Genomic DNA, 27,243 nt, shown 5'->3' with positions numbered 1-27,243 from the left:
TGTTGTATGCTATTTTGTATGTTTAAACTTAAAAATCACAAATTTTTACATTCGGCGCCATCTTAGAAGTATAGCAGGCCCTTTAAAATTTCCGTAGGAATTTTCTAGTTTTGTACCTTGTTGTTTGCATGCTTGAGAAGAAGAAACGTGTTCTCATGTATAGTAATAAACCTCATCTTTCTATCATACATTGGCCAAGACCACATGACAACCAACCCAGTCTACTGTTGCGCAATTTATTGCTCATTGCACTTGAACCTGCCGTCCTCTTCTTTTTAAGCAGTGCTGCTGGGGGTTTTTTTGGAAATACTTTTTTTTCCCTGCAGGCATTTGTAGAGACCGAGCTTTGTCACTTGTGGTGTGCTTGGGCATGTGTTGAAATTCCTGGGCTGTACCAAGTGAAACCAACAGTTACTAAGCCCTGTTACCCGGATGTGGGTGGCGCCAGATAGTCGGGCTGGACGATACTGCAAATGTTGGTACTGATCCGATACCAGTACAGAGTCAGTATCACCGATACCCATACTTTTTATTTTTTAAGAGAGTTTGTGATTTTTGCCTCAAATTTGTTGATGCTGTTTATAATCTCAATAAGATACAAACTAAAATATAATTCTGTCAACAAGGTTTAACAATATTCATGACAAAATTACAAGACAATGTAAAAATATAAATTTGTTAGAGTGATACTTTAATTTTTATACCCAGACTTTTGTCTCTTTCGTACGTCCAGAACATGGGGTGTAACAAACTAGTGTTTTGTGTTATACGAGTGCCCAAACAAACAATCCCACAGGTTGGTGACTTAGTTCCTAGTTGTTGTTTTTTACCTTTTTATTATTGAGACTGTAAATTAGCCACCATGGGGCCAAAGAAAGTTGCAAGTGCCAGCACTTTGATAAAAAAGGTGATAAGCAATATTGAATTCAAGAAAGAACTCCTCAGCTCATCGCTGCCACCAAGACTATTTATTGAAGATAAAAGCAGGCCCTAAGCAGAATTTTATTTTATTATTTCACACTTTTTAAAATTGTTTTTATTATTTATTATTTTAATTTCTAATTTAGAAATATTTGACTTTTTTCAAACTAGAACTTAATTTGATGCACTTTTTGTACTACAACAAATTAATGTGAAATACGCTATTTAGATATTTTTGTGTGTGCAAAATAACAAATTTAACATAATACATAAAATTTTAATTTTTACATATTTAAATCTTAAAAGCTCAGCACTAAGGCTAATATCAGTGACTGAGCAGGAAGGGGCTAGGAATACATTCATCAATAGACGTTTTACATTCCACACTCCTTTTCACACAAAACAGGATAAAAGTGTTTTTTATTTTTCATTTGTGTCTTTCATATTTTTTTCGGCTTGTCAAACGATAATTGTGTTCTATAAAATGTGTTATTTTTTTAACGTACCGCATCACATTCTAAAAATAATATTAAAACAATGTTTTAAAAAAAAACATGAAAAAGTGGAATAAAAGAGCAAACATGTGAAATGCAACAAAAATAAGTTATTTAAAACTGTCAATGCTTTGAAAAATAATAATGAATCAAAATCAATGTTGTTATGAATGATTGACCTATTAAAGGCTATAATTACTTCACATCAAATATTACACTTTGAAATATTTTTGGGGATAATGCATATTTTGTAGGGGTGTGGGAAAAAATCGATTCGAATTCGAATCGCGATTCTCACATTGTGCGATTCAGAATCGATTCTCTTTTTTTTTTTTAAATTGATTTTTTTATTTTTTATTTATTTATTAAATTTTTATTTTTATATTTATTTTTTTTAAATTAATCAATCCAACAAAACAATACACAGCAATACCATAACAATGCAATCCAATTCCAATTCCAAAACCAAACCCGACCCACAGAGCAATTGAGAGGAGACACAAACACGACACAGAACAAACCAAAAGTAGTGAAACAAAAATGAATATTATCAACAACAGTATCAATATTAGTTTCAATTTCAACATAGCAGTGATTAAAAATCCCTCATTGACATTATCATTAGACATTTATAAAAATGCATCTCATAAGCTTGACGACACACTGTGTCCAATATTTTCACAAAGATAAAATAAGTCATATTTTTGGTTCATTTAATAGTTAAAACAAATTTACATTATTGCAATCAGTTGATAAAACATTGTCCTTTACAATTATAAAAGCTTTTTACAAAAATCTACTACTCTGCTTCCATGTCAGCAGACTGGGGTAGATCCTGCTGAAATCCTATGTATTGAATGAATAGAGAATCGTTTTGAATCGGGAAAAAATCGTTTTTGAATCGAGAATCGTGTTGAATTGGAAAAAAAAAAATCGATTTTGAATCGAATCGTGACCCCAAGAATCGATATTGAATCGAATCGTGGGACACCCAAAGATTCACAGCCCTAAAATTTTGTGTGTTTGCTGTATAAAAAAAGAAGTTTTCTTAGACGAAAATGGCCTAAAACAGACTAAAAACAAATAAATAATAAAAACGTATAATCGACGGTTAGATCGGAAGTTAAACTAGAGACTAGTGTTAAAAGTAAAAAATAAATTTAAAAAATGAATGACTATTTTTATGAGTATGGCCTTTTTGGATCCCTAAGAATATTAGTGGATTTTTTTTTAAACTCATTGCTCTAAAAATAATGAATCAAAATCAATGTCATGAATTATTGACCTATTTAAGGCTCCAATTACTTCACATCAAATATTACACTTCGAACATTTTGGGGGGAAGATATTGCTTGCATATTTTGTGTTTTTGCCATAAAAACAAAAGGTAAAACATTTTTTCAAATTAACTATATCGACAAAGCCGAAGCCGATCTGGAGATTTAAATAATATAAAAAATAATAATGATTTCAAATCAATGTTTTTATGAATTATTGACCTGTTTAAGACTACAATTACTACACATCAAATATTACACTTTGATGTATTTTTTATGGAAATTTTGCATAATTTATGTGTTTGCCATATAAAAAAATAAGTTTTCTTAGAGAAAAATGGCCTAAAACCGTCTAAAACAAATAAATAATAAAAACGTATACTCGACGGTTAGATCTGAAGTTAAACTAAAGACAAGTGTTGAAAGTAAAAAAAATAAAAAATAAAATGAATTACTATTTTTAACATTTTTATGAGTATGGCCTTTTTGGATCCCCAAGAATTTTAGTGGGATTTTTTAAAACTCATTGCTCTAAAAATAAAATTGACTAAAACTCAATGTTATGAATTATTGACATATTTAAGGCTCCATTTACTTCACTTCAAATATTACACTTTGAACATTCGGGGGGGAATATTACATATTTTGCCATAAAAACAGGGTTTTCTTAAAATAAAATAAAAAGGTTAAAAAACATTTTTTTAAATTAACTATATCGACAAAGCTAAAGCCGATCTGGAAATTTAAATAATAAAAAAAATTATGATGATTTAAAATCAATGTTGTGAATTAAGATTAAAGATTAAAGTACCAATGATTGTCACACACACACTAGATGTGGTGAAATGTGTCCTCTGCATTTGACCCATCCCCTTGAGGAGCAGTGGGCAGCAGCGGCGCCGCGCCCGGGAATCATTTTGGTGATTTAACCCCCAACTCCAACCCGTGTTGCTGAGTGCCAAGCAGGGAGGTTATGGGTCCCATTTTTATAGTCTTTGGTATGACTCGGCTGGGATTTGAATTATTGACCTATTTAAGGCTACAATTACTTTACATCAAATATTACACTTTGAACATTTTTGGGGGGATATATTTCATATTTTGGGTTTTTGCTGTTTAAAAACTAGGTTGTCTTTGACAAAAAGGGCATACAACAAATAAAAACATGACATAAAGAAATAATAAAAACTTGTAATCGGCAGATAGATCTGAAGTTGACTTAAGTGTTAAAAGTAAAATACATATGAATGACTTATTTTGAACACTTTTATGAGTGGGACTCTTTTGCATCCCTGATAGTTTTATTGGGATTTTTTTTTAAACTGTCATTGCTCAAAAAATAATTGGGAAATAAAATCAATGTTGTTTTGAATTATTGACCTACTTAAGGCTCTAATTACTACACATTAAAATATTCCACTTTGATGTATTTTTTAGGGGAATATTTCATATTTTGTGTGTTTGCCATATAAAAAACAGTTTCTTAGAGGAAAATGGCCTAAAACAGACTAAAAACTAATAAATAATAAAAACGTATAATCGACGGTTAGATCTGAAGTTAAACGAGAGACTAGTGTTAAAAGTAAAAAATAAATAAATAAAATGTTTATTTTTAAAAATTTTATGAGTGTGGCCTTTTTGGATCCCCAATAATTTTTGTGGGATTTTTTTTAAACTCATTGCTCTAAAAACAATAACGAAAAAGTTTGGACACCCCTGAACCAACAGAAACGGAGGTAGCAATTTAATACGATTATTCTATTGTAAGTAAAACATGCAAACCTGACTGAACACAACAAAAATAACATAAAAACAACTTCAATATATCAATCCTCCCACGCCAGTATCGATCCGATATCAACCGTCGTATCGATATCATTGACACTCGAATCGCCCCGCCCACTTCTACTACAGAAGCAGCAGGCGCGCCGCCGCTGTGTTTTGGTTGAAAATCTGGAGCCGCCCAGGAAGTGGAGCAGAGGAGCAGATATATGTGTCGCCACTCGCCGACTCCTCGGCCTCCTTTTGGACACCATTTAGGCGGAAAATAGCAGGCTTTAACGGACACCTAGCACTTCCTGTTATCCCTCCGCCTGTCGGGAGTGTGAATGGCGCGGATTTATCTCATGTCGCCACACTCACAAGAAAGTGCTACAAGTGTATTGGCGGACAACTTTCAGCGATAGCGAGAAACGTGTTATTTTTTTCATGAAGTAACGGTACTTTTTGTCTGTTTTTTCATGAAGTAACGGTACTTTTTGTCTTTTTTTAATTTCTTGAAACCTACCTGGATCCTGTTATCATGACGGTAAGTAAAGTAGTTCTCAAAGCTGTCGCGTCTTCCTGTATCAAAGATAGCTGCTTTTGCGAGTCAACCCCACAACATACACATCGACAACCTCGTATTGGAACGTTTACTCAGGTATTTATGTTTTAAATGTACATTTTGGCTTTTAATGAACCGCCTTGGACGTTGGTAGCTTCAATGCTAGTATTCGCGCTTTGAACTGCCAACAACTGACAGAAAATGTTGTCAACAACAATTTTCGACTTTTTTGTGCACTTTACGTCATACTTTCGTGTGGTGTTCGCCGCAGGATTAGCTTAGCCTAGCTTTTTTTGTTTTTGTTTGACTTTTATAAACCTTTATTTATAATATGTAACATTTACATACAAGCAAAGAACAAATAATAAACAAAACAAGTACAGAAACAGTACAAAACAGCGCCAAGAGGTTGTAAACTCAATAAAGTAACTAAAATAAAATGCAAAATATATATATGTAACAAAGTGTAAAGCCACAGGCTCACACAAGTTCCGTAAATAATAAAAATTTGGAGCACAGCATCATAGTTTTCACAGCTTTTTGGTTGTTCGAGGTAGAAAGCGTTTTAAAGTAAATATATCATTCTTTTTTAAAGGCACAAAAAACAGGTCGGGTATTGAGAAACTTACATTTATGAATATAAAACTTAGCCAATACTATAATGAGGTTGCAAAGGTAAAATTACTTAAAACATTTTTTTCATACTGTGGCGACTTGTCCAGGGTGTACCCCGCCTTCCGCCCGATTGTAGCTGAGATTGGCTCCAGCGACCCCGAAGGGAATAAGCGGTAGAAAATGGATGGATGTGTAAATCCAATAGCTTAGCCTAGCTTGTTTGGTGTGAGTCGTTTGCTTATGTCACATGTTATGAACGTTGTTAGCGGTTAGTGGGGTGTCCAAAATTCGGCCCTGGGGCCATTCACGCACCGCTGTTTGTTTTTTATTGACCCGCCACACCTAAAGATAAAATAAAAGCATTCCAGATTAGAACAAACTAGAATACACAGTGAGAATGCTGAAATGCTAACGTTGGCAAGGTTAGGCCCCTTACACTAAGGTTATCCAGGGTAAATCCCACCTAACCTTATCCTAGTCCACACACACACAGTGGTCGTTTAAGACCCCCTTACCCCCTCCGTGAGCCGGCGCAACGCGACCTAATACGCATGAGCGGAAAATGCGCAAGTCATAGTCCCCTTCAGTGTTGCTTTGTGTGCAAGTTCTTAAATGTAACTTATCTGAACAATATCCAGTGTTGTGGTATTTCAATTAACTAGAATCCAGTGTGCTGTGGGGCCCTATTGTAGTGAATCACATCTGAGCCATCATAAATTAATCAAATCTTTATTAGACACGTAAACAATGTGATAAAGAACATTTGGCATCAATCAAACGAGGGATCTCGATATCTGGTCAGGACACTCCTCACTCTTTTGCCTTCACCTTCATTGTCCATTCGTTTTTTGGTGACTCTATATACTCTGGACCTAGACGTTGAGTCTGCGACATACATGGCAGACAATAACTGATACAGTCTGCTTTGCCAGTCCAAATGCATTCGCCATTTTCCATAGTCACTACCTTTTTTATCACATCCACGGGAGCCCGCATTCTCGTTGACTCTCCTTCGACAAATGGATGAAGTTTTTCGGTAAGTAGAATCACAGCTGACCTGGACATTCGAAAGTTCTCTTGCCGTCTGAGAAGTGTTGTATCCGAAATAGCTGCAATCGCTTTCTCTTAAGGTATTCATGTGTGATTTACACAAGCGTCTGTACATGTAGAAGAATGAGAAACACCGGCATGTCTTGATGACTTGCCTCCATCTTTCTAGTGGTTAGCTCCGGTTGTTATAAAGCTGGCTGTGGCGCGTTCTTTCTGACATCACTTCCTGTGTGGGGCGCAGTCTTTATGGTGTCACTTCTTCTCCGAACTCAGTTTGTAAACGGTCAATGAGTCCATACAAAGCTAAGAGCTGGAGATTCAAGAAATACACGGCGCACTTACCTGTGTAAAAACTTGTCCGAGGAGAGGGACCTTAAGCGATAGTTTAGTGTGGCTGAAACGGGGCTTAGGCTGAATAATTATTTGTTTAAGGGAGTTTCAAATAGGTAAATAAATCAAAACATTGATTTTGATTCTTTTTTTTTTTTTTCCAACAATAACAGTTAAAAAAATCAGAACTCAGGAATCCAAAAGGCCCCCCACTCATAAAAATGTTAAAAAATAAGTCATGATAATGTACATTATTATTACTTTCAATGCTTACATTTTTAGATTCACTTCAGATCTATCAGTTGTTATACATTTTTTCAACAATGACAGTTTTAAAGTATAAAACTGCTTATGTTGCAGTTTTGTGTTTTTAGTGTCAATATTGCAACAATTTCTTGTTCAATTTCACACATTTGCTCTTTTATTCCACTTATTTGTTTTTTGTTGTAGTATTTTTAAAATGTGCCATGGGCTGTTAAAAAAGAGCTGCGGGCCGCACTTTGGGCACCACTGCAATATACTGTAGTTCGTATTATTACACAAAGTGAAAAAGTGCATTACATTTTTTTCTTTATATTTAGCAAAAGTTATTTGACCTTAGTAGTTCAAATCAGACTATAAACCCCGTTTCCATATGAGTTGGGAAATTGTGTTAGATGTAAATATAAACGGAATACAATGATTTGCAGATCATTTTCAACCCATATTCAGTTGAATATGCTACAAAGACAACATATTTGATGTTCAAACTGATAAACATTTTTTTTGTGCAAATAATCATTAACTTTAGAATTTGATGCCAGCAACACATGAAAAAGAAGTTGGGAAAGGTGGCAATAAATACTGATAAAGTTGAGGAATGCTCATCAAACACTTATTTGGAACATCCCACAGGTGAACAGGCAAATTGGGAACAGGTGGGTGCCATGATTGGGTATAAAAGTAGATTCCATGAAATGCTCAGTCATTCACAAACAAGGATGGGGCGAGGGTCACCACTTTGTCAACAAATGCGTGAGCAAATTGTTGAACAGTTTAAGAAAAACCTTTCTCAACCAGCTATTGCAAGGAATTTAGGGATTTCACCATCTACGGTCCGTAATATCATCAAAGGTGTTTTTCCGAATTTTACACTAAATTATACACTTCTGTATAATTTAGTGTAAAATTTGGAAAAACGCCTATTAATATCCACTGGATCGGAAGTATAACTACCATCAGGTAGTCTAATTTTGGGAATCGACCGCGATGCGCATGCAGCCCTGGCCCGTTGAGCTAAAAGTCGGCCGGCTTTGTCTCCATGTTCATAAAAGCATTGTTTGGATTTTCGCAGTTGTCTCCCTACTATGTGCGTCATAAGCAGGTCATGTTCCGAATGTAGCAAAATACGTTTTTTATACAGGGTTGGAGATGGACAAACAGCGTATACATTGTCGAGGTCGAGGAGTTCTTTAGCAATTTCCGTCAGCCTAGCCCTCTCAGTCCTCCTCATCCTGGAAATATAAGAGATCACCTGTCCTCGGATAGTAGCCTTAAGTGCTTCCCACAAAGTGCTATTCCCAATGTCAGGGGTGTCATTAAACTCAATATAGGTACGAATTTCTGTTTCAACAAAATCTTTGAACTTAATGTCTGAGAGCAAGTGGGAGCTGAACCTCCACATTGTGCGGCCGGTTACACCTTGCGGAAAATTAATGTCTACTGAGATTGGCGCGTGGTCAGACGGCTATCGGGTGGTAGTCGCATGCATTAATACGATGTAAGAGATTGTTATCTATTAAAAATAAATCAATACGGGAAAACGAATGGTGAACGTGCGAGAAGAATGAAAATGCCTTCCCATGCGGGTTCCTGAATCTCCAGGGATCCGAAAGTCCTACTTTGCATAAGTTGACACAGCCTCTGCTGCTTTGGATAATGTATTTCGGGTATGGGAGGATCGATCAAGAATCGCATCCTGGACTAAGTTAAAATCCCCGCCTACGATTATGCGGTGGCTATCAACGTTGGGGATCCTAGCAAAAAGTCTTGTGAAAAAAGTGTCATCATCCCAGTTAGGTGCATACACAGAGACTAAAATTACCGGTGTGTTCTGTAACGTGCCCGAAACCACAACATAGCGGCCCTCATTATCTTCTATAACGTCTGCTGGCTCAAACATAACACGCTTATGAATAATTATGGCCGAACCCCTAGCCCTAGCAGAAAATTTGGAATGGAATAAATGGCTCATCCAAGACCTCTTAATACGGAGAATTTCTGATGTCTTCAGGTGTGTTTCTTGCAGAAACATAATGTCCCCTTTAAGATGTTGCAGCCGAGTTAAGACCTTACCAATTTTGACAGCGTTGTTCATGCCCTTGGTGTTCCAAGAGATGATACGCACTCCGCCACTCGTCATCCTACCAACATCCGCCATCCATTAGACCCCAACAGTAAATCTGTATGACACGCCTTAGACCCCACAGGGAGGGAAGGGAGGGAGAGAGGGAAGGTATAACAGGAAAAAAAGAATAACCAAGTAGTACAAAACACCAAACTAGTAATGACAGACACATTTCAACAAACCCCAACAAATTAGAATGCAATTACCCTTACTACCCACCCTAAATAAGAACCTTATCTGAGCTCTTTCGCTCTTACTTAGCCTAACTTGACTAATGCTAACTTCCGGAGTCTCCTCCCTTACAGTAACAGTAATGAACTCCATAAAGCGAAATAAGAGTTTAAAGTGAGCCTACATTCGCGAGACGCATCCCAACCTGAGTGTATAGTAATATAGGAAATATTAAACCGAAATAAACAAACAAGGCACATAAGCAGCGTTGGCTCAACACCAAAATGTACAGTGCACCAATAGCTTTAGTGATGTATTTTGGACCAAGGAGTGCCTCATAACGTACATATGAATGACTAGATCAAATTAAAACAAATTAGTTTTTATTCCAGTAGCTGCACAGTCAAGGTGCAAATTGTTGTCATGTCCAGCCGCTTTGTAGTGGTAAATAGCCGTCCAAGCCCATCAGGTGTCTTGCGTGCGGATTGATGTCAAGAAGTCCTTGGCGTCTGTAACCGATCCGAATCTCTTCTTACCACCATCCTTCGTTACTATGACAAGTCTGGCCGGGAACAATAATGCTGGTCGTAGGCCCATTTGGTAGAGCTCCGACATCACATCGCAGTATTTTTGGCGTTGTTCCACCACTTCAGGTGCGTAGTCCTCGTAGATGGCGACGGGGTACCCTCTGTATTGTAGCTTGCCTCTCCTGGCCCTGGCCTCGCGGATAATTCTCTCCTTCACCTGGTACTTGTGTAGCCTTATCAGAACGGGCCTCGGTCTCTGGTCTGGCTTCGGCTTGCTAGCGAGTGTCCGATGGGCCCGGTCGCACTCCGGCGGTGCTTCAAAAAAATCCTCGTCAAAAATCTCCTTCAGTAGCTCCGCAAAAAAGGTAGTTGGACGTGGCCCCTCCACGGACTCTGGTACGCCGACCACTCGGATGTTATTTCGCCGACTCCGGGATTCGAGGTCGCTAACTTTAACCCGTAGCTTAGCTTCGATCTCCGTTAGCTTAGCACATGTTGATTCCAATGCTAGCAGGCGTTCGTCTTGCAAAGTAGCATTTTCCTCGAGTGAAGTAATTTTCCGAGAGTGTTCAGAGACCTTGGTGTGTACATTATCAATCTTTGTCTCGAGTGTAGAAATTGCTGTCCTGAAGTCCGCGGAGAGGGCCTGGCGGTGTTCTTCCAGAAGACCAGCTATAGCCGACATGTTGATTTTGCCAGCACCCCCGTCGGAGGAGCTAGGTCCGACACCGGTATCTCTGGCGCTCCGCTTCGTCGAGTGAGTTGGCATTTCTTGCCGGTTGCAACTCCGGAATAATATAATCACCCGCTCGCTGGCGTAGTTTATGGAGTTTTAAAAGAGTGGGAATGTAAAAAGTTGTGGGAGGGAGACTCAACACGTGTCTACTCCATCTTGCCCAAACCGGAAGTCGCTAGAGCGCAATTTTGAGTTTTGGGGTTCGGTTTTTTATTAGATCGCAATTTCCACCAGTCCTGATGTGTGTGTAAAGTTTGGTGAGTTTTGAAGCATGTTAAGGGGGTCAAATTACAGGTCAAAGAGGCAAAAGTGACTGTTTTTAGTAATTTTTTGTCTTGAAGGGGGAATTGCCAACTTCCTGTTGGTTTTTGCCTGAGGATGTCAAATTATGAAATGTAGGTGTAAGTGAGACCTACATAGAGGTTTTTGTTTCATGTCTCTCCGACCTTCCTAGTGGGAGTTACAGGCAGTTTGTTTTTCCTAGGGGGCGCTAGAGCGCAATTTTGAGTTTTGGGGTTTGGTTTTTCTATTAGATGGCAATTTTCGCAGGTCCTGATGTGTGTGTCAAATATGGTGAGTTTTGAAGCATGTTAAGTGGGTCAAATTACAGCTCGAAGAGGCGGCCGGTATAATAATAAAACCTTACAATAACAATAGGTCCTTTCGTCCCAATGCAAAAGGACTCCCGTTGGGATTCCTTTTACATGGGCCGTGCGGGCCCTAATAAATAAAGAATAGTGAACAACAGGCTCAATAAGTGTACGTTATATCAGTGGTCCCCAACCTTTTTGTAGCTGGGGACCGGTCAACGCTTGAAAATTTGTCCCACGGACAAATTTGTATTTCTTTTCATAAAGAAATACAATCATGTGTGCTTACGGACTGTATCCCTGCAGACTGTATTGATCTATATTGATATATAATGTATATATTGTGTTTTTTATGTTGATTTTATTTTATTTTTTTTAAATTTAATTATTATTTTTTTTAAATACAATTTCTTGCCAACCCGGTACCAATCGGTTCGGGCCGCGGCCCGGTGGTTGGGGACCACTGCGTTATATGACACATAAATAACCAACTGAGAACGTGCCTGGTATGTTAACGTAACATATTATGGTAAGAGTCATTCAAATAACTATAACATATAGAACATGCTATACATTTACCAAACAATCTGTCACTCCTAATCGCTAAATCCCATGAAATCTTATACGTCTAGTATCTTACGTGAATGAGCTAAATAATATTATTTGATATTTTACGGTAATATGTTAATAATTTCACACATAAGTCGCTCCTGAGTATAAGTCGCACCCCCAGCCAAACTATGAAAAAAACTGCGACTTATAGTCCGAAAAATACGGTAATAATCGACAGATTAATCGATTATCAAATTAGTTGTTAGTTGCAGCCCTAGTTGTGTGCATGATTGTTTGTACATTGATGTTACATGGATGATGTCGTTCACAACAACACAACAGATGATATGTGTTGTGTGTGTATGATTGTTTGTACATTGATGTTACATCCATGATGTCGTTCACAACAACACAAACAGATGAGATGTCTTGTGGGTGTATGGATTGTTCTTGCTAGCTTTAGCTTCGTAGTTTAGTCGCTGCTTCAAGTGGCCGTCTCGATATTGTTTAGTTTAGGGGGACTGAGTGTGTCGAGGATAAATGAGCGCTACATAATTTCCCAAATAAATGTTCCTTCTCCTCGTGTCACTTATATTTATGTCAATTTTGTGATATTCCGCATCTAACAGTGGATTCCGGTTTATTGGCCAATGATGTGACTGAAAAATATTCAAATGGCCTCCGCATCCTTTAATTTTTCAGTGGGCGGCCCTCAGCGGAGACAATTTGCACCCAGCTGTTCTAGTGCTTTTCCTTTTTTTCAACAGTTAAAAACAACTTTATCAACAGGGACAAATCTAGGGACAGAGATAGAAAAGCTATTTGTATCTTTCCTGATGACGCTCCCTGACACTCAGACCTCTGCCCCACAGCCTGACCTCCTAAACTTCAAGAAGGGATGGATGTCGAAACTCGATGAAAGTGGAGAGGTAATAAAAGAGGAAATGCAACCCAAAAAAAAAGAGGAAGCTGACACATTACAGTACTATGTTGACATCTGTAAACACGCTCTATTGTGCCATGAAGTATTGAATATTTTGCCTTCCTCCTATTATATTGTTTGACATGTGACATCTTGTTTACAAATTCAGTGGAAAAAGCACTGGTTCGTTTTGACTGACGCAGGACTGAAGTACTACAGGGACTCCAGTGCAGAGGAGGTGTGTTTAGTGTGTGGTACTCACAAAAACTTAAGTGGAATTTTAACTCAAAAGTTGCTTGAATGTTTTGGACAGAAAGATGATCTGGATGGTGAAATTGATTTAAAGTCCTGCGTGAAGGTGTCTGAGTTTGACGTGGAGAAGAATTACGGCTTTCAGATACAGGCAAGTATTTTTTTACTGCACTTTTACTGGAATGTTTGCCTATCATTCACGAACTGTCTGTGAGACAAGCATTCAGTCGTAAATAAATGTTAGAAAAAGTCAGCTAACAATGGAGTTGATCGGAGTCGTTCTATTCCGCCTATAAAGCGCTCTGAAAATGTTTTATATGTGGGATCTGAGCCGAGGATGTCGTTGTGGCTTGTGCAGCCCTTTGAGACACTCGTGATTGAGGGCTAAGTAAACTTTGATTGATTGATATACACGCTGTAAGTATATAATGTAGTAACAGGCCATAATAACAATAACATGTAATATTTATTTATTTTTCTCATTTTAAACGTGTTAGTTTCACAGACGAGTCATGTTTCCCTTCCCACAATACTACTAATCATGCAGCAGTGGCGGATGCTGGTCTCTCAAGGAGGGGAAGCTCAATTTCGGCCTACATCATAAAATGTGTTGGTTTATTTATACGTAAATTCTACCCTCCGTTCCTTTTTAAGAAAGTGATCTGTGACCCTGTCGTACCAAAAAGGCATCTTTACCAGGGATTTGACAAGTGTCCTCTCAATGGCCAGCAGAGCTAGGCTGCTTAAACGGCCTTGGCCCATGGTGTTGCGGGTGTAAGACTTGAGCCACTTTAAACAGGAGAAGCTCCTCTGTACACCTGCAGATGTAGCTTCAATATTTGCCACTAATTACAATAGTTTGTACACCTGTGTGCATTTGTGTGCATTATAAATGTATGTTTGTTCTTCAATAGAAAAAAACAAAAACCATTAAAATGATCTGCCATTAAGTGCAGCTTGCTACCTAGCTAGCTGGGACTGGCACGAGGCTTGTGCGACGTGTGTCGGCCTGTGAGTGCTTTGAGACGGTTGAGGGGCCCAGCAGCACCCGCTGCTCGGTAGGGACGGAAACTGCAGAGTGAAAGAAGTCAGTCTCCAAACACAAAAAAACACCAGAAATAGAAGCTCTATTTGTCGCTAGTCGTTTTTAACAAAGAAAATGTCGCTAAGAGGATCAGGAAAGTCTCCTGTTCAACTCTGAACAACAGAATGAATATTGAAAAAGGCCCCACAGACGTTTACAACACAAGATCGCTGATTCGCTCATTTCGCTGTCAATCAAAAAGGGAATCAGTGAGACAGATCATCCAATCATCATGCAGAAGTTGAGCGTCCGGGCCGGCCGAGGCCAGCCCACTGCCCCATAGACCCCCATAGACGCTGAGCGTCCGATGGGCGGGACAAAGCCCCGCATTTATCCAATGACTCGTCTCGTTTCGCTGCAGTGTATGCTTCCCCATTGAACTCTGTGGACAGCCAGTGTCTACACTTTTTAAAGCACCGTGAAGCTGCGGGAATGAGAGAGAGAAAAGCCACGTCATTACCAGTGATAAGAAGCTGATTCTGAACAAAAAAGCATGTTGTAGCGCATATTTAGTCAATAACATGTACACACAACACTATAAATGTAATCACTTATTTTTTTACATTTGATTTTTTTAAGGGGAAGCTGAGCTTTCCTTGCAGTCCTAGAGCAATCGCCTCTGTCATGTAGACTTTGTGAGGGAAAAATGATGATCCAGAAACTTATATTTTTTTAGCCTGAATATAAGGAGGATGAGCTAAAGGTTTTAGAAGCTTTTTGCTAAACCGATCCAGCTTTATTGAAACACAATAGCAGGGGTTCCCACCCTTACCTATGGTCATGGGGTTTGGGTTATGACCGATCACGGGTACAAGCGGCCAAAATGAATTTCCTCCGCCGGGTGGCGGGGCTCTCCCTTAGAGATAGGGTGAGAAGCTCTGCCATCCGGGAGGAGCTCAAAGTAAAGCCGCTGCTCCTCCACATCGAGAGGAGCCACATGAGGTGGTTCAGGCATCTGGTCAGGATGCCACCCGAACGCCAGCCTAGGGAGGTGTTAAGGGCACATCCGGCGGGTAGGAGGCCACGGGGAAGACCCAGGACACATTGGGAAGACTATGTCTCCCGGCTGGCCTTGGAACGTCTTGGGATCCCCCGGCTGAAACTGGACAAAGTGGCTGGGGAGAGGGAAGTCTGGGCTTCCCTGCTTAGGCTGCTGCCCCCGCGACCCCACCTCGGATAAGCGGAAGAAGATGGATGGATCGATATAGCAGGGGTGTCCAAACTGTGGCCTGCGGGCCAAGCGGAAGAAGATGGATGGATCGATATAGCAGGGGTGTCCAAACTATGGCCTGCGGGCCAAGTGCGGACCGCCGCAACTTCAATTTGTCCCGCGAAAGGTCACAAATTAAGTAAGGAATCTTGCCCGCAGAGAGATTACATTCAATTTAAAAAGACCGGATTTGATGCTACCATTTTGTCCTCTAATCATGTTCAGAGTGAAACCCTGCGCAGCTTTTACTAATATGACCCAATGCAAACAACCTTCCCTAGTCCATCCATCCATCCATTTTGTACCGCTTGTCCCATTAAAGGTTGCATTCTCAGCTGCATTCGGGCGGAAGGCGGCGTACACCTTGGACAAGTCGCCACCTCATTGCAGGGCATTTACACTCACATTCACACTCACATTTACACACTAAGGACAATTTAGTGTTGCCAATCAACCTATCCCCAGGTGCATGTCTTTGGAGGTGGGAGGAAGCCGGAGGGAAGCCACGCAGTCACGGGGGGGTGGGGGGGGCATGCAAACTCCACACAGAAAGATCCCGAACCCAGGACCTTCGTATTGTGAGGCACACGCACTAACCCCTGTTCCACCGTGCTGCCCCCTTCCTTACTCGTGGTGCAAAAAAAAAAAAAATCCAACCAACAAAAAAAATCAACGCACATGGTCACACATAACACAACCTGCTCACTGAATTGTGTAGATACGATTAAAAATTGTAATGCACCATAAAAAATTCCAAATGACAGCCATTACAATGCATGATGGAAAAATACAAAACACTCTCTCCACACTTGTCCATGTTTGGCACATTTTATATGCTTGATATTTCTGATTGATTACATAGCTTTAAGGAGGTTGTCACAGAAGTAAACAATGTAGGAGTCGAATTTTTACATACCGTATTTTTCGGACTATAAGTCGACGTTTTTTTCATAGTTTGGCCGTGGGTGCGACGTATACTCCGGAGCGACTTATGTGTAAAATTATTAACACATTACCGTAAAATATCAAATAATATTATTTATTTAATTCGCGTAAGAGCCGAAGAAAATGTCCGCAATCGTCACACACACGTCAGCAATCGTCACTCACACGCCAACCAATAAGAATTCAGCGGGGGAGGGTCATGGCAGAAGTGCATTGTGGGTCATGGAATGCTAACTGCTATACGCTACTGCCGGAGCTATTAAAATGGATCACATCAACATTGGCGGTAACTTATAAAAACTGAGAAGGACTGAACTAAAATGGCACTGAAAAGGAAATCATATACTGCAGATTACAAGCTGGACGTAGTGAAATATGCAGCAGAGAACGGCAATCGAGCAGCAGAAAGAAAGGACGCTAGCGGGGCGCATACTAGAGGCGACACAGGGAAGGAAGATTTCATCGGATTTTGCGATCGGGAGTGACAGATTGTTTGGTAAACGTATAGCATGTTCTATATGTTATAGTTATTTGAATGACTCTTACCATGATGTGTTGCGTTAACATACCAGGCACGTTCTCAGTTGTTTATTTATGCGTCATATGGCGTACACTTATTCAGCCTGTTGTTCACTATTCTTTATTTATTTTAAATTGCCTTTCAAATGTCTATTCTTGGTGTCGGATTTTATCAAATAAATTTCCCCAAAAAATGCGATTTATACTCCAGTGCGACGTATATGTTTTTTTCCTTCTTTATGTGCATTTTTGGCCGGTGCGACGTATACTCCGGAGCGACTTATAGTCCGAAAAATACGGTACTCTTAATATCCAATTATATTTATTATATAGCCATTATATTAATATAATATGTACACACATGCATAGGCTATGCATGTGTGTGTGTGTGTGTGTGTGTGTATATATATACACTACCGTTCAAAAGTTTGGGGTCACCCAAACAATTTTGTGGAATAGCCTTCATTTCTAAGAACAAGAACAAGAATAGACTGTCGAGTTTCAGATGAAAGTTCTCTTTTTCTGGCCATTTTGAGCGTTTAATTGACCCCACAAATGTGATGCTCCAGAAACTCTATCTGCTCAAAGGAAGGTCAGCTTCTGTAACGAGCTAAACTGTTTTCAGATGTGTGAACATGATTGCACAAGGGTTTTCTAATCATCAATTAGCCTTCTGAGCCAATGAGCAAACACATTGTACCATTAGAACACTTGCTGGAAATGGGCCTCTATACACCTATGTAGATATTGCACCAAAAACCAGACATTTGCAGCTACAGTAGTCATTTACCACATTAGCAATGTATAGAGTGTATTTCTTTAAAGTTAAGACTAGTTTAAAGTTATCTTCATTGAAAAGTACAATGCTTTTCCTTCAAAAATAAGGACATTTCAATGTGACCCCAAACTTTTGAACGGTAGTGTATACATATATGTATATATTAGGGCTGCAACTAACGATTAATTTGATAATCGATTAATCTGTCGATTATTACTTCGATTAATAAACAAACTACATTTATATTCTTTCCAGTATTTTATTGAAAAAAAAACAGCATACTGGCGCCATGTTTTTCAACTTGCCAAATAAAAAAAGGAAAATGTTACAAAAATGCACACTTTTGACACCCCTGCTATAGATAATAAAAAATTTAATCTGATAAATCTATCGATAAAAAGTAGAGCCTGACGACGCATGCGCGTTTATCACAACTCTCTCGCTCTCTCTGTCTCTCCCCCTCCCTCACGAATGCTGCTGCGCACACCTCCACAATTTGTTTTGTTTTTAACCTTCTTAACCCTGAACGTACATTGAAAATACACGGAACCCTAACTCAAAATGCCAGACAATTGAGGCGTTTGGGGGTCACCGCCCGGGCGTCACCGCGGGGGAGGACGTGTCCGGTGAAAAGAGGACGTATGGTCAGGACCTAGTTTCACCGGACATGTCCTCTTTTTCTAGCATGCTAGCAGCTAACGGGCTACGATAGACTGACCGTGCGTCCTCTTTTCGCTGGACATGTCCTCTTTTGCGGAGCTGTCAGGGCGGAGTTTCTTGGGTGCCTCAAAAGTCCGGCATTTTGAGTATTGTTTACCAAACGTGCAGTACGCTACTTAATATGTCCGTGTTGAAACTCGTTCGGTACACATCCGCACCGAAACGAAACCCCCGTACCGAAACAGTTCGATACAAATACACGTACCGTTACACCCCTATTATTTTGATTATTGTTTCTCAGCTGTTTGTAAATGTTGCAGTTTATAAATAAAGGTTAAAAAAAACAAAAAACGTAGCCTCAGCGCATGCGCATAGCAAAGATCCAACAAATCGATGACTAAATTAATCGCCAACTATTTTTATAATCGATTTTAATCGATTAGTTGTTGCAGCCCTAGTATATATGTCTGTGTACATAAATATATACACAAGTATATATAAATATATGTATGTGTATATATGTATATGTTTGTGTGTGTATATGTTTGTGTATATATGTATATGTATGTGTGTATGTATGTATATATATTTATATGTATGTGTGTATATGTATGCATATATATGTGTATATATGTATGTATGTGTATATATGTATGTGTGTATGCGTATACATATATATGCATATATATATATATATATATATATATATATATATATATATATATACACACACACACACAGTACAGGCCAAACTTTTGGACACACCTTCTCATTCAATGTGTTGTCTTTATTTTCATGACTATTTATTTACATTGTAGAATGTCACTGAAAGCATCAAAACTATGAATGAACACATGTGGAGTTATGTACTTAACAAAAAAAGCTGAAATAACTGAAAACATGTTTTATATTCTAGTTTCTTCAAATGATGTTCAGATTACTGCTTTGCACACTCTTGGCATTCTCTAAATGAGCTTCAAGAGGTAGTCACCTGAAATGGTTTTCACTTCACAGGTGTGCCTTATCAGGGTTGATTAGTGGAATGTCTTGCTTTATCAATGGGATTTTGACCATTGTGAATGAGGTGTGTCCAAACTTTTAGTTACTTTACATGCTTTTGGCCCTCGACCAAATTATTTTAGCCCAATACGGCCCCCCAGTCAAAAAGTTTGGAGACCCCTGCAATATAGCATCAAGTAGCAGTATTGCTAACAAAGAAATAAAAACAATGAACATAATAAAAGTATCACTTACTGTACAACGTCTGCTCTCACTGGGAACCCAGTTGATGGGATGTTTATATCTTCCTGTTTGGATAAAAAATCGCCGTAATCTTCACTAAAAGTAATTTAAAAAAAAAAAAAGGTGCCACAAACAAGCGTCTTTGTGTCCTTCTCGCCATCTCCGGGTCTACGTTGTATGCCAGAGTTGACCAAGTCGTAGGTTTATGGCCACAACCTTCTACTATCCAGGTGAGAGGCATGATTTATAATCTAGAATGAACTTTCACCAACTCAGAGGCGATGCAGCAGCTCATTATGTCAACATAGCAGCAAAAGCTAGTTGGCTCTCTGCGATTATAATAACAATATTGCTAAAATGTGGTTAATATTCAAATCATGAAATGTAAATGGAATATTGTTGGCTGTTTTTGGACTTTATGGGTGCAATAGTGTACTTCCATCGATGCATCGTTAGCCACCTCCTACAAGAACAACATACGTGTTCTTGCCTTACGTAAAGATTGTAAATGATAGGCTAAATTCCAATCATGTCCAGTTCCCCTTTAACATCTCAGTCATCATCTTAATGCCTTACCTTTTTCCATTTAATCAACCTTTTTAATGCTTTTTTTCTCTTAATTCTGCAGACGAGGGATTCCTCGTTTACACTTTCTGCCATGACCGCAGGAATCAGGAGGAACTGGATTGAGGTTTTGAAGAAGTGCATCCGGCCCAGTAGCACCCCAGACCTCACACAGTAAGTGCCTTGTTATCAAAGTTATTAACAAATAGAATGTTGGCAGATTTAGATAAATCAAAACTCTTGGGTTTACCCAACCATTGCAGCTATATTCTCTGAAATTAGGCATCTTATCTCTTTTCCCCTAAACATGTAATTGTTGACAAAGCCAAGGGAGTATTATTACTGCACAACCTTGTTGCAAGATCAACGTTTAGATGAAGATTTAATCATTAAGCACACGAAGGGTTAACAGGGAAACGTCTCCCTGCAGACACCGTCTTTGGTTGTGTGTATGTCTCCATCTCCGGATAAACCTTGAATGTCACAGATGAACAACTTCTAGATTTATGGCTAATAATAATATCTAGATGAGAGACATGATTTATCAACAAGAATAACTGACGAGCCAAGACGCAATGGTGCAGGAGCAGCAGTACATCGCTGCCGGCTCACAGTAAAGCAGTAGAGGGCTACTTAACTGTGCTATCGAGCCGCCACTAAAAATAGTTTGTCTGCGTTTGCGCTTATAATAACAACATTGTTAATATTCAGGTCACAATATGTTTATAGAGTATTGTTGGCGGGTTTTGGATGGTTATTTAGAGGTTTTTGTGGGCAAAATAGAGAGACCCATTGACGGACTACTTATGTATGTATTTATTTATTTATTACATAGAATGCATAAAAATAAGAAAACATGTGTTCTTGTCTTACATAAGGATTGTGAATGATAAACAGCACTCCGCTTTCCAATTTTTGCATTTTTCCAGTATGACTGACCTAACAATATGATCAGAGTGCAGAAGAGTTACTACAGTGACGTCAAGCTCCGAAAATACCCGAAGGTATCAAAATGGCTGACTGAATTTGTGGCATTTTGTGATGGTTAAACTGTTTTCACATCCTTTGCGTATTGTGAATAAATTGGATATGGTTTAATGGACAAAGTGAAACACAATTAGGCGTATAAAGTCAACTTTTTTTCCCACTTTACTGCTATAAAAGTTATAAAAATATATATAAATATATTTACATTTATTATTTAGCTAATTTTCCCAGAAGGGGTTTTTGAACTGCAAATGTTGATGCTCCTTTTAGACACACGTCATAAAGGATTTTGGGAAATCCCCTGATGTTTTTTGCAGCTAAATTAAACACATGTCACGTCACTACTGGGCCCACCTTTCCTTAAAAAACAAAAGACAAAACAAACAAACTTATTAAGACTTGTCTATCTGTTCACCGACTTATACTATTCACGTTCAAACAACCTTTACTGCATATGAATATTGTCTCCAAATATCGGCTATCGGCCCCCTTCACTACTAAAAATCGGTATCGGCCCTTAAAAAAACGTAACTGTCGATCTCTGCTTTTTTTGAGACAAAATAAAAGTAAAATTTGGACTAACGTACTTTCACCACCTGTTTTTCATTCATGCTGTCCACTACTGAATGGTTATATAGAATTTAATAAATTTCTCTTCTGAAAAACTCTTCAGGCTGCCTGATAGCGGCAGTGACAAAGAAAACTCCCACACGCGCTTCCAGCCGACTCCCCGGCGACCGCCATCGCACCACGCCGATGTCCCTTCAGAAGTTCCCCCTACCCAGCGTCGGTTTGACTACGTGGAGCTGTCCCTGGTCCCCGCCTCCTCCGGCCAGCTTTCCGCCAGTCAGAGACAGACGGGGGAGGGCCCGCGGAGAGAGCAGGGCCAGTGGCAGGAGGAGAGGGCCCGGGATGCCACCAGCAGCCAGTGGGAGGCGGTGCTGTCTCGGAAGGGCACCGGCGGAGGAGTCAACTCGCGGCTGCGCATGGAGGACGAGATCGAGAAGAAGTGGGCGGAGTTTGAGCGCATGCCTTTGAAGGAGAACCCGACGGCGGGGTCTCGGCCTTCCGGCCAGCTGGCCAATGAGGCGCTGCAGAGGGAGGTAGTGCGTGGAGTTGATTCTTCTAATTTGCAAAAAAGTAAAGATGCAAATTAACCCTTCATCTCCTTCGGATGAAGTTTCCTCTTTCTGCTTTTTAACACTAAAATATTCCTTCAGACCCGCTTTTGCTCTTGCGGTCTTTCCTTAAGATCTGACAAGGAGAAACCAGAACCAGTAGACTTGGGGAATACTGCTACATCTCCTGTTGTGTGCTCTGACGTGCCCTTTTGGATTGCTTCTCTTGCAGGGTTTCTGCGGGTCATTAAAAACATTAAATGTATTTAGCCAAAATTAAGGCCTTAAAAGCCATTACATTTGATGTACAGAGGCATTAAAAACATTTAATGCGGGGAAATCTCACATGCTATTAGCTAATCGCAAGTCGGCGATTAAACGATGCAAAAATATGTTTGGCGTGACCAACAAAGCAACTTCTGCTGACACCATCACAATTGGCAGCTGCTGCTACCACTACAGCGAAATAAATACAAATACATTCTGGGATAAAACAGTCTTGTGAGACAATTCTAATTAACTAACGCAGCGATTCTCAAACTCCGGTCTGTGTGCCACTATTGGTATGCCAAATAATCACTTAAATAAACTACAGTGTTTTATTTTCCTATCACAATTGGCAGCTGCTGCTACCACTACAGCGAAATAAATACAAATACATTCTGGGATAAAACAGTCTTGTGAGACAATTCTAATTAACTAACGTAGTGATTCTCAAACTCCGGTCTGTGTGCCACTAGTGGTACACCAAATAATCGCTTGATAAAAGTACAGTGTTTTATTTTCTTATCACAATTTATGGGATTAAACTGTCTTGAGACAATTCTAATTCACGAGAGCAGTGATTCTCAAACTGTGGTCTGTGTGCCACTAGTGGTACGCCAAATAATCGCTTGATAAAAGTACAGTGTTTTATTTTCCTATATTCAAGCAGTGTTACTGTTTAAACTGTGTGGCCAAAATATTAAATATACTTGTTAAAGGTGCATTTTTCAAAGCAAAAACTATAACAAGAACACTAGTGGCTAGCTTATTTTAGCATTAGTGGTTTGACAGAACACAACAGTTGTCTTATATTTTTTCACAATTACAAAGTTTATGTAATCAAAAAAATTCTACTGGCCCGAATGAAATTATTGATGTTTACAGCGGTCACTCGTCAACACGTACGTGCAGGGAGCAGTCCAAGAGAAATAACGAACAATTTGCAGTTATGTTTTTGAAATAATAGAATATACATTCAATGACAGCTAACGCTAGCTATCCAAACCGCTATTATACAACACCAAGAGCTACTGCACGTTCATGTGTTACGTAACTACGTTATTAAGTACGAGAAGCCGTATAAAATACATTAGTTGGAGCTGTCACGCCAAATTTCTTCCCCCTACAAACACCCCCCCCCCATTTACTTCCGGGGCTGCGTCACAAAGTTGACGGGGGTCTTAACCGGCTCACGACTGTCCTGTTTCGCGCCTGTACAAAAAAAAAAAAATAATCGATTTCTTCAGATTCCAGCAGCTGTCAAAGACGAAGTATCCTTCCAGCGACGGGCAGTCAAAGCCGAAGTGCTATCGATCGCTGTCAATGACGTAAGAGGAAACATGACCACGGAAGTAAATGGGGTGGGGGAAGGTTTTTGTAGGGGGGAAGAAATTTGGTGTGACAGAGCCCTATAGGCATCTGTGTAAATGTTGCAAACAGTCCGTTTAAATAAAACCTTGGCCTTGTTTCTAATGAATACTTAGGCCTACTACGCTACTGTATTTAATGTTGGTCATTATTAGAGGTGGTAATCTTTGGCCACCTCACGATTAGATTAAAAATCCATTGTTGATACATCTTTAATTTATGTATATTGTTGCAGTTTCACATTTATTTTTGTTTCACTAAATAAGAGTTTATCACTTGCAACTTTTAAAAACAGTGCATTTATAATAATAAAGAGTTGAATTAATTCCCATCATATTTATGATGTTATTCTAAACGTGTGTAAACTGGAACATAAGTGCCCTGAAGTAAAGGAGCTGGTCAGATCTCTGTAAGTAGCCAAATTTTAGAAACGCTCTTCATTACTTTATTTACAATAAACAAATCGATTATCGATTGACGTTTACTAATCGATTTTGTCTGAATTGCGATTAATCTAAAAATCGATTATTTCCCCAACTTCTAGTCATATAGGTGGTACTTTTAGAGCTAAGGTTTTTTTATAGGTGAGTTTCCACTGCACAAGAGAGTACTAGTTAATGTTAAATGATCATTTTCAAAAGGTTACTTTTGACTATAACTATCTGCAGTAGGACATGGGCATTGATTCTGTTTTAGTGTCTTTAAAGAGCATGAAATTAGATGTGCTGATACCTGCAGAAACCCTCTATGAACTGTGTACATGTGATAAACTGACTGTGCTGCCATAAACATTTAAAATTTAAAAAAATAAAAATGTGTGCGGTTTCTGGCTTATCCATAGGGCCCTAAGCATGGTCAAATGAATTTTGTTGTAAGTATTTATCAAAGTGTTTGCTCCACCATGTTTACAGTTTATTTAACACACGGCACAGCCCTGTTTGGATTTTGAGTAGTTCGGCTTACAGTGGGCTTTACCTTTGCTTTCTCGTCCCCCTCAGGTGGCGTCACTGAGGCAGCAGCTAGAGCAACTACGAGGGGGAGGGGGAGGGGGAAAGGGGACGCACGCCCCATGTGGCACCGACGGCCCCTGCAGCCGCGGCCTGGCCGCTGTAGAGCGCGCTCATCGGCAAGCCATGCAGGAGCTGCAGAGGCAGCACGAGCGGCAGATGACGGCGTTGGAAACGGAGAAGAAGATGCTGCTGCTGGAGGAGATTCAGGACACGGCACGGGGTAAGTTTGACCAAGGTTCAAGGTTTTTATTCGTCACATGCAGAGTACACCACAGTGAAATGCTTTTTTCCATGCTCTTCAGATATTGCGTACAGTGGGATCCAAACACTAGTTGCTGAATCTAATACACTAAATACAAAAAATACAAACATTTGAATAGCTCTGATGTACATTAATTACAAGACAATAAGTTGCACAATAAGTCCCAGTAGTTATGGTAGAAGTATCAGTACAAGTAAAAGTACAGTAGTCACATACAGTACCAGTGCAATGTCAAATAGTATAACAGTATACACAGTATAGGAAGTAATAAATATTAAGGTGTCTACAGTTCTTTTGGCAGTTGAGTAGTGACAGTAGTATGAACAAAGGTAATGGAACAGTATGACTTCTTTATACTCTTGTTTTTACATTATTTACAGTCATTGAATGAAGAGTACAGTGGTAAGTAAAGTGATTCTTGTGCGTGCGGTTTTGTGCAATTGTGATAAGGGTTAATCAGCGGTGCAGTTGAGCAGTCTGATGGCTTGGGGATAGAAGCTCCTCCTGAGTCTCTCCGTGTTGGCCATGAGACTCCGGTAGCGCTTGCCTGACTGCAGCAGTGAGAAGAGGCAGTTGCTTGGGTGGCTAGAGTCCCTCACTATCCTCTTGGCCTTGGATCTACACCCCCTGGTGTAGATGTTGCAGATGGTTGGGAGCACACCTCCGATGGTGCGCTCGGCTGATCTGGCCACTCTCTGCAGTCTGTTGCGGTCGTGTGCGGTGCTATTCCCAAACCAGGAGGTGATGTTTCCAGTCATGACACTCTCTGTTGTGCATGAGTAGAAGTTTCTGAGGATCTTGTGGTTAGCAAACGGTAGAAACGCGACTCTGCATGTATTTTTTAATGAAACGGAAATGGACCAGTTTAAAGGAGCCCTATTATGCAACCTGATTTTGTGTATTTAAGATCCCCATGGGTCCTGAAAATGTGAAATCAAACCATGGAGGCATAGTGGGGAAATGTTATAAATCAATAGAGCCTTCTTCTAAACTTGCTTCAAGAAAGCTGTTTAGTGACGTATTTTGCCTGAGTTACCTCTGCGGATAGCTCCATATATGGTAGTGGTTTGCACATAGTTTTGTGCGAGTCTGCCATTGTTTTCAGTTGTTTTTCGGTTCCTTCTTTTTCTCTATCCTCTTGTTGTGGGACATGCACGCTCCGCTGTTGCCACAAAGTAGCGTATAATTCTAAGTTATATCCGTTAGTAGACTTGCTATAGAAGCGCTAAAAACTACAACAAAGATGACTGGGAGAAGACGCAGTTCAAGTGGAGGCACGTAAATAAGACCGCCCACCGAACGGTACATCCTGAAGAGACGGTCAGAAAGCGGCTTGAAAATGGTCTGTAAAATATGTGACAAAAAATGTTTTAAATGTAGAAAACAAATCCTAATGCAACCTATTTACATACTTGGGCCATACCACTGAATCGCTGCCATTTTTGTCCTCCAGAAATAAAATGTGCAAATGCATGATAACAATCACTTCAAGGGGAAGTGCACATTTATTTGGAATTTAGCCTATCATTCACAATCATTATGAAAGACACGATGATGGATGTTTTTTTATTTTTATCTAACTTCAAAATAAACGTAAATAAAAGTTTGCTTACAGCGAAGCAAATTAAGGTCCTCTATTCTGCCGTTAAAATCCAATAAAAAAAACATCCAAAAAGCGCCAACAATACTCCATTTACATGTGGTAAATTGAATATTAACAAGTATTAATTATATTGTTATTATAAATGTTAAGTATTAGTGATATTGTTATTATAAATATTAACAAGTATTAGTGATATTGTAATTATAAGCGCTAACGCAGACAAACCATGTGTAGCAGCGCTGTGATCACAAGCTTGTGTAAAATTTCGACATGATCGACTGGCGAGGTGTTTCCTCGCCTCCCTGCTCCCTGGAAGTTTATTGTAGATCGTATATCCTCCTCTCACCTGAAAAGTAGATAGCTGAGGACGTATTCCAAAAAGTTGGTACACTTTGACAGCCATTTAGGACTCGGAAATGGCGAGAACGACACGAAAAGAAGCTTCTTTATTCCATTTCTGACATTTCCTTATCAGTTGAT

At 39.4% G+C, this 27,243-nt stretch overlaps 1 protein-coding gene across 1 annotated transcript in view; it reads left to right on the top strand.

Moving 5' to 3' along the window:
• The first annotated feature begins 4,602 nt into the window (after positions 1-4,602).
• triobpb (TRIO and F-actin binding protein b) overlaps positions 4,603-27,243 on the top strand; it is a 74,175-nt gene continuing 51,534 nt past the window's right edge. Inside the window, exons 1-7 of the mRNA XM_062037282.1 lie at positions 4,603-5,000; positions 12,848-12,904; positions 13,067-13,135; positions 13,211-13,300; positions 20,216-20,325; positions 21,812-22,241; positions 24,887-25,118. Of these exons, the coding sequence (XP_061893266.1) occupies positions 4,995-5,000; positions 12,848-12,904; positions 13,067-13,135; positions 13,211-13,300; positions 20,216-20,325; positions 21,812-22,241; positions 24,887-25,118 (994 nt within the window). The 5' untranslated portion in view covers positions 4,603-4,994. The remainder of the gene's footprint in view (positions 5,001-12,847; positions 12,905-13,066; positions 13,136-13,210; positions 13,301-20,215; positions 20,326-21,811; positions 22,242-24,886; positions 25,119-27,243) is intronic.

This window comes from Entelurus aequoreus, linkage group LG25, assembly GCF_033978785.1.
Source record: "Entelurus aequoreus isolate RoL-2023_Sb linkage group LG25, RoL_Eaeq_v1.1, whole genome shotgun sequence".
In the NCBI taxonomy this organism is placed as follows: domain Eukaryota; kingdom Metazoa; phylum Chordata; class Actinopteri; order Syngnathiformes; family Syngnathidae; genus Entelurus; species Entelurus aequoreus.
Note: the sequence above shows the minus strand (reverse complement) of the source record. Positions and strands in the feature narration are given on the sequence as shown.